We start from the raw sequence: 15,187 nt of genomic DNA on the forward strand, positions 1-15,187 counted from the left end.
TAATATAATTTATATAAATTTTCTTATTTATATATAAATAGAAATGCTTAAAAGACTGTAAATACTCTGAAAAATACATGAATACATTTTGTAAAAAAATTACATTTAAAATGCATTTATTCAACTAAATATACATTGACATTTTCAAATTATATATACATATTACATATTTTGTGTTAGCATTCAGTAGACAGTTCAATAAAGTAAAGCCATTTATGAAAATAATATAATATCTCTCTATTGTGAGGTTTTTAGGTAGGAACAGTTCATGGTCATGCCACTAAACCGATTAAATGCTGAATGCGTGTATCTTGTGTGTTTACAGGGTGAAGTACAACAGACCAGAGGCCAAACACACTGCAGCGCAGGCGTCGTTTCTGTGACTCTGTGCTGTCGGCCTACATCTGATCCTGGCCCTGAAATCCACACTTTACCAGACATTAGCCCCACTCGATCAATAGTACCAACCTTACAAGCAGTTCTGTGTGAGAAAACACAAGCAAGAGGGAACACATAATCTCTGACTCATCAACCTAATGCACACCTACTGGAGCCCACTAATCGAACTCTCTTGAGCGAACGGCTTTCCCAGATTCGCATATTGATCTGATCGGATTAGGCATCCGATCTTTGCTGTCTGACTTTTTCAGCATCAACCAGAAATGGTATACTTGCTGTGGGGCGATCCGTAAACTGGCGCCCAACGTGGGGACAACACCTGCAAACCGTGTCCCATCTGGAGCCAATTAGCCTCATCCCTGCGGCCAAAAGAAACGAGCGTGTGACTCGAGTCCTTGCTGTTTTTATCTGTTGTGGCAGCCCGCTGTGTCATGTCCCATCGGCTTGCGCCGTGCCACTTGCGGGTCAGATCCGATTTGACAGGTCTGGAATAAAAAGGCCTGTCATTTTGACCCGGATTGCTCCACTTGTGTCACTTTGCGTGTCCGTCACACAGTCAAAAGTGTTGACTTTGGCCTCATTTGTCCACATCGAGGTCGCCACACCAATCTGGCCAATCTCTCCATCCAATCTACCCTTACGACAGCTTGCAAGTTCTGTCGTCGCGCTTCCTGGAGGATGAGCGATGTGTCCACGTTGGACTATGAGCTGCTCTCACTGGGGCCGTCGTTCGCAGGGGTCCCCAGCAGCCCACCTCTTGGCGGCGATGCCGAGCAAAGGACGGCCTTTGCGTTTGTGGGTCTCCTGATGCTGTTTTTGATTTTCCTGTTGGTGCGTTGCTTCCGGATCTTGCTGGACCCCTACAGCCAAATGCCCTCTTCGTCTTGGACCGATCATAAGGATGGCTTCGAGCGGGGCCAGTTTGACTACGCCCTGGTGTAGTCACATGACCGAAAGACGCCACCTGCCTTAGCCCAACCTGTGGCCCGAATCCAACCCTGTAGCTAATTTCGCTAATACTGTCATGGGTTCGATTCCCAGGGAACGCATGTGCCATGTATACCTTGAAATGTGCTTTGGGTGTAAACATAAAGAACGCTACTTTCCGAATTAACAGGGTCGTCCGATTCTTCTGCTGTAGCTACATCCTCAGGACGGTCTACAAGGTCTACAATGAATACACATTAAGTCGACGGTTCAAAGTGCCCGACACGATGCTCACTGTGAAGTGTTACTACCCTTCGGCTACTGTACATACTTCATCATTACTGTATATATATGTTAATTGTAAAAGACACGATGAAACTTTTCAGTGGATCTTAGTGGATGACATATTTAATTTAACGCTGCTGAAAATGAGGCTGTAATGGAAGTCGATCATTGCTATAAATTGATGTTGATTGACTAGTTGGTCAACTAATGAAACATTGGAAATATGGCTTTACGAAAACTTCGAGAAAAAAAAAAAGTGAAATGTGTTCAAATTTGCGTTAACAAAACTAGACGATGACTTTACTTAGGAACTTGAAACATATTGGACCTTAAATTTGTATGTAAATCAACAAATGGGTTTAATGAACAATTTACACTGTAAAAATCGATAAACTGCCTCTAAATTGTTGCTTTATGTGAATTGTTGCATTGAATGCAACAAATGATCTAAACAAACATTTCATACTGTAAAAATTACTAAACTGTTGCTAAATTGACGCATTACGTTAATTGCTGCATTGAATGCAACAAATGGTTTTAACAAACAAGTTAAACCATGAAATTCACTAACCTGACATTAAATTGTTGCTTTACGTTAATTGTTGCAATTAAAACCATTTGTTGCATTCAACAAACATTTTATATCTTAAAAATCACTGAACTTTTGCTAAATTGTCGGTTTTCATTAATTGTTGCAAAGAATGCAACAAATGGTTTTAACAAAATTTACACCTTTAAAATCATTAAACTGTCGTTAATTGTTGCTTTACGTTAATTGTTGTATTGAATACAACAAATGGTTTTAACAAAATGTACACCATAAAAATCACTTAACTGTCACTAAATTATCGATTTATGTTAATTGTTGCATGGAATACAACAAATGATTTTCACAAACAATTTACACCATAAAAATCACTAAATTGTTGCTAAATTGTCACTTTACGTTAATTGTTGCATTGAATGCAACAATTGGTTTTAACGAAATTTACACCATAAAAATAAAAAATCTTTAAACTGTTGCTGTTAATTGTTGCATTGAATTCAACAAATGGTTTTAAGTTTACACCGTAAAAAGCACAAAACTGTTGCTAAATTGTCACTGTTAATTGTTGCATTGAATGCAACAAATTGTTTTAACAAATAATTTACACAGTAAAAATCACAAAACTGTCGCTAAATTGTCGTTTTGTTAATTGTTGCATTGAATTCAATAAATGGTTTTAACAAAATGTACACCGTAAAAATCAGTAAACTGTCACTAAATTGTCACTTTACGTTAATTGTTACATTGAATGCAGTAAATGGTTTTCACAATTTACACTGTAAAAATTACTAAACTGCCATTAAATTGTTGCTTTACGTTAATTGTTGCATTGAATTAGACAAATTACATAAAACATTTTTTGAAAGCAATTTACACTTTGTTCTGCTTAGTCATTAAAGCCCTCACAGCCTTGTTTTCATTTGCGTAAAATTAAATAAGCTGCCTACCCTGATTATGGCCTATTCAGTATGATTTTTGTCTATTTAGCATGGTAATTTTCCACAAAATACATCTTTAAGGAAAACTTCAGCATTGTTGGAAAGTCCTAGGATGTCGGACAGACCCGTTCTAAACTCTGTGCTTTATATATTTCTGAGGATGTTCTGGATTTGGAGCAAAAATCCCTTTAAGACTTCAGAACTGAGTGTTAGTCCTTGTATTATTGCTGTTTGACTCTTTCCTGTCCTTTGTCTAAGTGTGTATATAAGCCATATGTTCTCATATCTCGGCGTTGTCTGTTTGCTAATCTGCTGAGCTCTCTGAAACGGTTGTGATCTAAGAGAGGTTTAGAAACGACTGAAAGCTTTATTTTTATATCCCGACTCAGATTTGGAGTTCCCTTTTTGCTAATGTGTCGTCTCAAATTTGTAGCCCTCATTTGGACGCATGTGCAAAGAGTGTTGATGTGCCAAGAAACAGAGGAGCTTGCATTGCTTTGTGAGTTTGTAAGTAGATTGGATATTTTCCTAATTCCTTTTTGTCTGAAATAAAACTGGGCTTATTCACTTAAAAAGCTTCCAATATCTTCAGGACGAAGTGTACTGTAGTGGGCACCCTTCTGAGATCAATAAGCCATTTCCACTTGGATACACTCGTTAAATCTCTTTAACGTGGCTAAAAATGGCCTTTGCACACAGAGAACAGAAAGACAAAGGTTTAAAAATATAACCAATGTTGTTTTATTGCCATTCGTTGTTTCATACAGATGTTCACAAACATTGTGCGGATCACTTGGATCTGACAGATGGATCGAAAATGGTATAAAAACAATGCATTTGGAATTACTCATTAGTCATGTACAGGGTGCTCAGGTTTCTCTGTCATGGATCTTTATGGCTAAAAAAATTCATACAGTTTGCCGTAATCAATGCACCCCAGAGATTTATGGGAATCGACATCATCCTGAGCGACCTGGTCCACTTTCTTTGGTCTGAAGTTCGTAACTCGACACTAGCTTGATGACTATTTCAAGTTTGCTGCTGATTTTTGACATACAGTACAGTCACGCACATTCGCTCTTTTACATGTAGTGGCATCAACAAAAAAAAACTTTATGAAAGTATACAAAGTTCCAATGTTAGACAAATGGTTATGCATAAATATAGCTCAGGCTGTCGTACAGTGCAGTTACTGTGATGTTCAAGAAACAGTTTTGTCATTCTAGCACCAAAATTACTTTGTTTACAGCCTTTGAAAACAGTCCAATGTTGCTGGTCATGGCAAATAAACTACAGTATTATGATGATTGATGGACAAGCTCATGTAAACAGTGATGTCTGTCACATAGTGCTCCGTGACAGTAAATAAAGGATGCTGTGATCATTAATTGTCCGTATTAAGAGGAAAAACAAAGTCAACAGTTCTTAAAGGCTATTTATCTAATGTTTACAAGTAAATATTTGGTTTGGCAGTCTTGATGCTCAAGAATACAAAAGAAGAAATACAAACAAAATCTACATTTCACTTTAAAATATACAATTAAAATTTTTAACAAGCTTTGATAGTATTGATTTTTCAGCATTGAGACAGTACAAAAGACAATCACACACAAAATAAAAAAAAACACAAAAGACCTTTGAAAATGTCGCGTTTGCGATCCACAAATCAGTTCGTAGAACAGCGTAAGTTGGAATCTTAGCACCTTGTTTGCTCAAGATTACTGAGAAACTAAGAAACGAGGGTTGGTTTGTCAATGTTCCCACACTTGAAAGTTGAAAATGTGTGTTTGCATGTCCATATCTGGAGTGTTTTGGAGGACGGCTTGCCAAACAATCCTTATGTACCATTGAGACTGCACGTTTCCAGCTGCAATCAAAAATGGCCTCTGGTTGGTTTACCCAGCAGGCTTCCAGTTCTCCATTCGTATGTGCTCTGTTTGCGAAGCGCGTCTTTTTCAAATACACCGACAAGAGCACACAAGCATGGAGAAGAAAATGGTTCAAATGTGAATGCCAAGTTTGTGCAACATCACATGCATATTCGAAAACCCTTTGGACAGTTGTTGCCATTTTTGGAATGAAATTTCCCTGATTAAATACGCAGAGGAGGCCCAGTGCGAATTTTGAGCATTTAGCACCACTCCTGTCTTAACTGCCACACATATATGTGTGTGTTCTTGTCTATGTGTGTAAAATGAGGTAAAGCGATGTGGCAGCTCATGCAAACACTCCAGAAAGTCCCAAAAATCTTATGTAAAAAGACATATTTCAGTCTCGAGAACCATAAGCTGTTTGAACCCTCGACTGTTTAAACCTGAAAAATTGTTGCAGTCCTTTGTGTCACCTTTTTTTTTTCTTTTCTTCAAAAATAGTACAATACTTGACAAATGACTCTAAATACTGACTGGAATAAATGTTGACCCCAGTTTGCACTGAGACATCGAGGTGAGTGAACGGTCATTATATTTTTCTTCATCTATAATGCATCGTTTTTATGTGCACTAAAGACTGAAATGTCATTTTATGATAATTTTGACAGTTTACAACTGTAAAAGCCGTATTAAAATTAAATCGTCCTTACGACTAATATGTCTGATTGGGTGCTAATGCTAGTGCTAACGCACTCCTGCTAATTTAAGGTGGTATATGTACATATTCCACCCAACCTGGCGGAATCGGTGGGGGCTGACATGAAAACATGAAAGGACGGCAAATAAGAACAAACCCAAAACATGGCGATAAATGGACACAGTCTCTCAGAGCCAACGCCCTGCAGTGAAGGGCACAGGGTCAAGGGTCAGTCTCAGTGCAGGTGGATGTGCAACTTGATGCGCAGTGCGTCGCCGATCTCGCCCAGCAAGTAGTCGCTGTCGTGCTGGTCCTCTATTTGCTGAAGTTTGCGCGGACCGAACATACGCAAGCTGGCGATCTCCAGGCGGAACAAACCTGGAGGGGGTGGCTTTCGGCCCAGCCGCAGAACACTCTTTCCGTCGCGACGCTCCAGGATGCGGAAGTGTTCACCCTGGTTTCCGTGCGTTATGACGTAGCGCACGTGGTGCTCAAGCGGCTCCAGGGCTGGAAGCAACTCAAGTAGGGGTTCCTTGTTTTGCAGCTGCGCCAGACTAAGGTTCATTGGGATGGAGGTCTGAACATCCATGCTGGCCATACTCACCGTCTCCTGAGGGCATGACAGAACAGTTGGAAACATTAGAAGCAGCTTCAGATAGATCTTGACTTAAGTCTGTTATACCCTTTATAGAGTTAGGAATTAAGGTCAGGGTTAGCAGTGTGGCCATATTGAAAACATGACGACTACAGAGAGACGGACAGTACTCAAAAAGTACCTTGAGCTCATTATCGCCAGCATTACGCCTATGGCGGCCTTTCTTTCCAAGGTCACCATTGATCTTGCATTCATAGCAGGCCTCCGGTGACAGTGACTCTTCGTCATCCTCACCCTCCGAGCCAAACTGACCCTGGAAGCCCACTCCTGTGATGCAGTGCCTAGAAATGAAAAAGGTGAAACATTACTTTTCTTTCACTTGCGTAATTATTCAGCTTAGGTCAGGAATATCCAAATCCGGATCCTGGAGGGCCAACAACCTCTATTGCAGGGATCTCCAACCCTGCTCCTGGAGAGATACCATCCTGCAGACTTCAAGTTCCAACCCTGCTCCAACACATCTGTCTGTAATTATCAAGTAACCCTGAAGACCTTGATTAGCTGGTTCAGTTGTGGTTGATTAAGGATGTGGCTGAACTCTGCAGGATGGTAGCTCTCTGGGAGCAGGGCTGGAGACCCCTGCTGAGTCTAGCGCCAACTTGTCCCAATGTACCTGCCTGGAAGTTTTAGTAATCCTGAAGACCTTTATAACCTTGGTTCACAATATTTGGGGTTGGAGCTAAACTCTGCAGGACAGTGGCCCTCGAGGGCCAGGACTGGACACCCCTGGTTTAGGCCTTGCCCCAAATTGTGCACTTAATGTGGACTTGCTGTCTTTGCTTGCATAGGTCTATGGAGTCCACAAGACCGTAGAGTATTCCATGTTAGGATTCAGAAAGGTTCTTGCACCCTTGTTGAGCCCATGCTGGTGGGACTCCACAGTAGACTACTGCTTGACAATCTATGTAGGAGTGCGTCACCAAAACGTGAACTCGGACGAGGGATATGAGTAGAATTTAGGACAGGGCCTTGAAGTTTCAGGCAAGTATATGGTTCTACACTACATGGCAAAAGTATGAAGACATCCCCTTCTGAACCCTTTAGAAAGTCAACTACGAGCTAATCCCCTCACAAAGATCAGTAATGGAACTCACTGATGCTGTTTTGTCTGACTGGAAGTAAATTCCGCGGTCATGTTCTGACATCTAACAGAAAGTCTTGCCAATGACTTTGAATGCTCAGCAAGTATGCTTGGATGTACTTTGGCATTATAGCAGGGATTGCCAACTTCAGGCCACTGTCTGACAGATCTTAGCTCCAATCCAAATAAAAAAACCCTGTAATTTAAGTATTCCTAAAGACCTTTAGTTATCCTTTGGTTAGATTTTTTCAGGTGCATTTAATTAGGGATGGAGCTAAACTCTGCAGGACAGTGGTTTTCTAAGATTAGAGTTGCCCTCCCTGCTATATACAGTATGTTCAAACTATTTGGGTGTCCAATCCTTCCTAGACTTTAGCTCTTCAACTAGCTAGTGAAGGAAACACCCAGGTGGGTACGTTGGCGAAAGCTGGAGCTGAACTTTGAAAGAAAGTGGTCCTCCAGGAGCAGGTAAGGACACTTGTGGCATAAAATGAACTCCAGTATTCAAATAAGAACAGGCTAGCCTAAAGGCCCCGATATACTCAAAACGAAGTTTTTTTTTTCCGTTCTTTGTTTAGGGGTAAAACGAAGTTTCGAAATCCCGACGCCGCTCACTCTGATGAAAGCAACGTTTATATGAATATGTAAATATGTGCTGCCCACTTTCCTCTCAGTAAAAAAAATAAACACAAAAAAAATTGGAGAAAACAGCAAGAATTTTTATATAAAAATCTGATCATAGCAACATGGGTATGTTTGCACGAGCTCTACAAATTAGCACTCCCGTGAAGTCACGTCACGTGTATTTACATGGCACTTTATTCAATATATTGCTTTAAAGCAAGCAGAAGTATTAAACATGAAAAACAGTGTCAGTGTCTCATTTCATCAGAAGCACAACTTAATTTGCTACTATAAAGCGGCTCTCCACTGTATTCAGTTTTGACAGATGAAACTCGACAGACGAAATGAACCCAGAGAGATGTTCTGCGCGAAAGAAGGCAGAGCCTCAGCGCACACCTCCTATGACGTAATCGTCACGGACCAATGGTAGTACGAAGGTGTTTTGCAGTCTGAATGAACTTTTTTGGAAAGTTCGCTTTGGCAAGCGGTTTCGAACTCCCAAAACGAACTTTGTTTTGGCTGGATTTTGTTCGAAATTATGTCACATCAGTTCGTTCTTCGTTTTCGCTTGAAGTTTTATCGGGCCTTAAATACTCACCCTTGTCCTGCTCGGTAGAAGCCTCCAGGACATCCGCACAAGTAGCCGCCATCTGTGTTGGAGCAGCCATAGCTGCAGGGGTTATTGTTCAAGGCACATTCATTAACATCCTGGCAGCTGCCAGCAGAGAGCTCAAAGTCGAAACCTGACGGGCACATGCATTTATAGCTGCCCAGAGTGTTATAGCAAGACGCAGACCCACAGGCTTGATTTCCGGCACATTCGTTCTCATCTAGGTGGAAGGAAGATGCAGAAATTAGAACTGCGCAACTGAAAACCACAATTCATCGTCGTAGAAATACTTACCCACACACTGGTTCCACTGGTAGTGCTGAACGTAACCTTGCGGGCATCCACAGCGATATCCTCCCAGCATGTTCTGGCAGCCGTGCTGGCACCGGTGGTTTCCACCACATTCATCGACGTCTGTAACAAACCAAGAAAACAAAATCTGGTTAGCATGTGATTCTAATATATGGTGGCATAGGGGCACGTTGTTGCCCAACCACCTTCTCAGCAGTGTTGGATCCGGAAGTATTTTTTACATTAATTTTTCCAATTGGGATTTAAAAAAAAAAAATCGTTCAAGCGTTATAAGCCATCAACCAAACCAAACAATTCCATGAAGCAATGCAAATGACAATCTGAAGCCCAAAGTATACTTCGGCCATCCGCGGACTTGTCCGTGTGATGCAATTCTCATCATCAGAAGTGTCCGTGTGCAGCCCAATTTTTGTGTCCACGCAAACAACATTGCAATGGTGGCACTGCGATGTGTCGAATATGCTTTAAAAGCTGCGCTGACACGGCTGTGCGCGAGACGGAGCAGAACGCAGAAATAGTAGTATAATCGGGCCTTAAAGGGTTAATCCACCCCAAAATGAAAATTTTGTCATTAATCACTTACACCCATGTCGTTCCAAACCCGTAAAAGCTTCGTTCGTCTTCGGAACACAATTTAAGATATTTTGGATGAAAACCGGGAGGCTTGTGACTGTCCCATTGACTGCCAAGTAAATAACACTGTCAAGGTCCAGAAAAGTATGAAAGACATTGTCAGAATAGTCCCATCTGCCGTCAGTGGTTCAACCGTAATTTTACAAAACTACGAGAATACTTTTTGTACGCAAAGAAAACAAAAATAACGACTTTATTCAGCAATTCGTCTCCTCTGCGTCAGCGTAGCACCATTTTGGAGAATATCCGCTGGATGCAAACAGCGTACGCTGTTCTGTCAGCTGCACCACATGTTTTTTTTTTGTTTCTTTGTTATTTTTGTTTTCTTCGCGTACAAAAAGTATTCTCGTAGCTTCGTAAAATTACGGTTGAACCACTGATGGCAGATGGACTATTTTGACGATGTCTTTCATACTTTTCTGGACCTTGACAGTGTTATTTACTTGGCAGTCAATGGGACAGTCACAAGCCTCCCGGTTTTCATCCAAAATATCTTAAATTGTGTTCCGAAGACGAACGAAGCTTTTACAGGTTTGGAACGACATGGGGGTAAGTGATTAATGACAAAATTTTCATTTTGGGGTGGAGTAACCCTTTAAAAAAGAAGGTGAAATATAAAACTATTCATTTAAAGTTGTTGACTGTATTGAAGTATTTTGAAAGTGGCTTGATTACGTCATTTGTGGTGCTTCGTGGGAGTGGGCGGAGCTAAAGAGCTCTCCAAGCGTGATTTGATAACCACAACTCTCTGATTGGTGGAATTTTCCGGACAGCATCATGGATAGTAGTTTATCCACCACGAATTCTGCGGTTAAACGCAATTATGAACTAATGTGAACAGATGGCTTCAACAAAAGCATATACCAGCGATCAACAACCTTGGAGCTCACAACGGGTCGATTGCCGCTTAGTGCAAAATCATTTCACATGGGCCCAAAACGGGAAGCCTACCGTTGCAGTTGATTCCCGTGGTGTCCAGAGAGAAGCCCTTCTGACACTCACAGTTGAAGCTGCCGGGGGTGTTGAGGCAGGAGGCGCGGGAGCCGCATACGTTTGGCTGATTGCTGCATTCGTTGTTGTCTAAGAGATGAAGCATGAAGGCAATTTTAGCTCCAAATGACCCATTCAATTATTTAGACTCTGGGCTAGGCATGTTAGCGGGTGGCTTGAGTTCATATCACTCACCTATGCATGCCGTCTGGTGCTGCGTGAAGCCTGAGGGGCATTTACAGGTGAAGCCACCGATCGTGTTGACGCACAGGAACTGACAGTTGTGTTGCTTGGTTGAGCACTCGTCCAAGTCTGGTATGAAATAAGCAATTTTTTCAAATTAGCACACATTGGGTTGATCATTGGCACGGATTATTACTACAACCAGATTTATAAGCAGATCTTATCCCAACAAGGAAAAATGTAACCATTAATCATGAACTAACCTTTGCAGGCCTTCCCATCAGGCTGTAGGATATATCCTCTGGGACACGAGCACAGGTAACTGCCTTCAGTGTTTTTGCACAGGAAGTTACATGGTTTGGGCGACTGAGAGCACTCGTCCATATCTAATTGAAAAGCATCAAGTTATTGCATCAAAAATGGGCTTTTAGAACAGTATCGCACTTTATTGATTTAAATAAGGGTAACGATGAGTGAGGAGAACGTACCAACACAGGAAGTGCCAGTAAAGTCATCGGTGTAACCCACGTTGCAATGGCAGCGGAAGGAGCCGACGCTGTTGATGCACTGGCCATTCTTACACAGGTTAGGCATCACGTCACACTCGTTGATGTCTGCAAAAATACAGTAGATATGGTATCCATACATGCATTCCTAAATCTAAAAGAAATGCCTGAATTTCAGTGAAGTACTTTTAACTAAACATCTGTAGCACTTGTTATTTAAAAACAGTACTAATATTAATATTGTATTATTATTATTATTATTAATAAATATATATATATAAGTACTGTATTACTAAAAATATCAATGTACATATTAAAATATATTTCAAAATTAAATATAATGAATATTTTCTGTATATAAAACCACAAAATAATATTTAAATGTATAAATAAATGTATTTAAAATATCCATAAATTAATTTGAAATATTATTAAAAACATGATTAGACATATAAAAAAATATATTCCATATATTTCTAAGTGTATTTTATACTTACTGTATAATTTGTCCAAAAATTATTATTATAATAAAATTATTTTACAATATTAATTAATGTAAATATTCATAATTATAAACAAACATGGAAAGTAGCACATTTTCTACATTGATATTTAATAAATACATTAATAAATGTGTTAAAAAATACAAAATAATTTTATATCAATATTTAAATATATATAAAATATCTACCGAGTTTGCACATCATTGCATTGGTCTAAAAGAAGCTATTTTTGAACATCGGACCAGTGATTTTATTATAAAGAGTGATGGTCTGTTTTCATTTTCTCAACTGTTGCTCTGTGAAATCTCTGTAAAGACATTCAGAAGTGTGGAGATCTCTGACCTCTGCCGTCAGTGGTGTATCCGGGTCCGAGCGGACACATCTTCTTGTACTGGATGGTTCCGGGCAGAGGACAGAGTTCACACAGCGATCCCCAGCCGCGGCCGCCGTTACAGCAGCACTCCGACTTCGTGACGGTGTTTCGGTTGGTGGACGACTGCTGGCACATCGTCTGCAGGACCTCCGTGAAACAGAAGCCCTTCCTGTTATCTGACAACCACAGCAGGCCGGTTAGACAGAATGAGCAATCTCAGTCTAATTTAAAACTGAAATTAGTGCACTAAATGGTTGAAGACTGGGGATTTGATTTGGTTTTAGCTTTCGGTTTCATGCGATTTGTGCCTGTATGTCAGCCGTGTTCTGATTGGCCGCTGGCTCTTACCGATGCACTCGGTGCCTGTGGAGCTCGACTCAAAACCCTCGTTACATTCGCAGCGGTAGCTTCCCACCGTGTTGACACAGCGGCCGTTCTTGCAGATTCCCGGCTTGCTGCGGCACTCGTTCAGGTCTGCCAGAGTCACACACGGAGGAGGAGAGAGAGAGAGAGAGACGACTTATGCAACAACACCATCAGCACATACTAGAGAAAAGTGACTACTGTAAAATTTAAATTCTATCCAGCGTACATTACAGAAAATGGTTTAGGTAAAATCAAATAAAAATATTATAGTTTTTTATTGCATAATATTGGACACAATATTACTTATTATTATATAATTATATAACGTATTAAATATTAGCATTATTGATTTATTTATATTGCATAAAATATAATATTATTATTTGTAATTATTATTTTGTTAATTTTGCATACAATTTTAAATGTTATTATTATTATTATTATTATATAAATGTTATTCAAATGCATGTTTAAAAAAATACAAGTCACTACATTCACAATACTCCAATTTATATGGATATTACAAAAGTTATTAAATAAATAAAAAAACAATAATTATTATTACATAAATGTTATAAAAAAAAATCATTTAAAAATTTACTCTAGTAAATAGTTTGACAAAATACAATAGTTACTTCAGTCACCCAAGTTTATATTTATATTGCATAGTAGTATTATTACTATACAAAAAATAAAATATTATATTTCGTAATATATATAAACTTGTAATATATTATATAAAATACTTTATTGTATATATATATATATATATATGTAATGTGACTAGTAACTATTGTATTTTGTCTATTTACTAGGGTACATTTTTAACATGCATTATTAATAATAGTTATATAGTAATAATTTTATATTTCATTCAAAATGCATGTTAAATAGTTTGACAAAATGCAATAGTTACTACAGTCACATTACTCCAATTTACTATAATATTGCATTAAATATTAAATTATCACTAAACAAATAAATGATATATTTTATTTGTAATTTTTTATATTATTTTGCATAAAATATTATATTATTATTATTATAAATATAAAAAAGTTAAATATTTACTTTGACAAAATACAATATTTACTACATTCAGTGTGACGCCAGTAAAAACAAACCATATTTTTATATTTTCAGAAGAGAGTGTGAGTGTTTGCTCATGCAAAAATCACCGCCACTATTAGTTTCTGTAATATTCTGGTCTTTACACGGTTTTTTTTTTTCACTTGATTTCTCATCCACCAGGTGTAAATCCTTAGTCCACACACACACACACACTCACAAACAACACACACGCTCGCGCTGCTTTCTCACCCATGCATCCATCTCCGTCGGGGCGGCGCGTCATGCCGGGAGGACAGATACACATGAAGGTGCCGATCTGGTTTTTGCAGGCCATTCCTCTGGAGGCGCAGTCGTCCAGCCCTTCAGCGCACTCGTCCTGGTCTGCAGAGAGAGAGACTGAACGATTATCGCCTGCACGTGTGTGTGTGTGGGCCGGCGCGTCATGCCGGGTGGACAGATGCACATGAAGGTGCCGATCTGGTTTTTGCAGGCCATTCCTCTGGAGGCGCAGTCGTCCAGCCCTTCAGCGCACTCGTCCTGGTCTGCAGAGAGAGAGAGAGAGAGAGAGGAGTAACGATTATCGCCTGCACCCGCGCACGTGTGTGTATAATGATGATGTGGATCGTCATACGGACCTCGGCACATCCGGTTGTCGTCGCGCAGCACGTATCCCGTCGGACACATGCACTCGTACGAGCCGAAGGTGTTGACGCAGCGGAAAGCACAGAGCAGCGGGTTCATCACACACTCGTTGATGTCTGGACACGCCAAATAAAGAGGAAACCATGACTTTATCACTTAATTATTCATTTATCATGTCAACTCTGTATCGACAAAAATCACCTTAAAACAAAGATAATTTACTTACGAAGCATAAGATATAAAGACTTAATAGCATATAGTTATATGTCTGTAAAAATGTTTGATTGTCATTTTATAGATAGATTATTTTCACTTTACATTACATACATTATATAAAGTATTAAATGCTACATCATAATTTATTATATAATAATATATATAATTTATGATAGACTTTCAAAATTTTGCATTAGAACTACTTTATACTACTAAATCATACTTTTCCAGTATAAACATCTAAACATCCTTAAAGCAAAATTAATTTACTTAAGAAGTGTAATTGTGTAATATATCAATAGTTTATTAAGATGCATATTTTAAAAAAAGCAACAAAAAAAACCTATAAATTATGTATGTTTTCAAAATTATGCTTCTTAGGTAAATTAATCTGGTATTATATATATATATATGTATGTATGTATGACTAAAGTTATAAAATTTTGAACAATTTATTAATTATATAAAACACTTTTTATTAAATTTGTAAACATTTTTATAAAATTAATCAATATTTTTTATTAAACTAAACAGTCATTAAAATGACTAAAGTTATACAATTTGGAACAATTTATTAATTATATAAAACACTTTATTAAATGAATAATTTTTTTCTAAATTCAAAAATCTAAATTAAAATTACTAGTATTTTTATGAAATTTAGAACATTTATTAATTATGAAACAAATTAGAACTAAATTAATAAATTATTATAAATAAATTAATATAAAATCCACATATATATTTCTTATATTATT

The 15,187-nt window shown here is 38.6% G+C and overlaps 1 protein-coding gene and 1 long non-coding RNA gene across 2 annotated transcripts in view; both read right to left on the reverse strand.

Annotated features, from left to right (window-relative positions):
• The window catches only part of LOC107742805 (uncharacterized), a 16,238-nt gene extending 13,459 nt beyond the window's left edge, over nt 1-2,779 (reverse strand). Inside the window, exon 1 of the long non-coding RNA XR_001640344.1 lies at nt 324-2,779. This is a non-coding gene — a long non-coding RNA (uncharacterized LOC107742805). The remainder of the gene's footprint in view (nt 1-323) is intronic.
• Nucleotides 2,780-3,813: 1,034 nt separating this feature from the next.
• LOC107742800 (fibrillin-2-like) overlaps nt 3,814-15,187 on the reverse strand; it is an 80,918-nt gene continuing 69,544 nt past the window's right edge. The window contains exons 54-65 of the mRNA XM_016555842.1: nt 14,207-14,329; nt 13,821-13,952; nt 12,483-12,608; nt 12,104-12,310; nt 11,241-11,366; nt 11,016-11,138; nt 10,765-10,881; nt 10,531-10,659; nt 8,929-9,048; nt 8,623-8,854; nt 6,441-6,600; nt 3,814-6,274 (exon numbers count right to left, since the gene is read on the reverse strand). Of these exons, the coding sequence (XP_016411328.1) occupies nt 5,900-6,274; nt 6,441-6,600; nt 8,623-8,854; nt 8,929-9,048; nt 10,531-10,659; nt 10,765-10,881; nt 11,016-11,138; nt 11,241-11,366; nt 12,104-12,310; nt 12,483-12,608; nt 13,821-13,952; nt 14,207-14,329 (1,970 nt within the window). The 3' untranslated portion in view covers nt 3,814-5,899. The remainder of the gene's footprint in view (nt 6,275-6,440; nt 6,601-8,622; nt 8,855-8,928; nt 9,049-10,530; nt 10,660-10,764; nt 10,882-11,015; nt 11,139-11,240; nt 11,367-12,103; nt 12,311-12,482; nt 12,609-13,820; nt 13,953-14,206; nt 14,330-15,187) is intronic.

Source organism: Sinocyclocheilus rhinocerous, unplaced genomic scaffold, assembly GCF_001515625.1.
Source record: "Sinocyclocheilus rhinocerous isolate Xijiao unplaced genomic scaffold, SAMN03320098_v1.1 scaffold1879, whole genome shotgun sequence".
NCBI lineage: Eukaryota > Metazoa > Chordata > Actinopteri > Cypriniformes > Cyprinidae > Sinocyclocheilus > Sinocyclocheilus rhinocerous.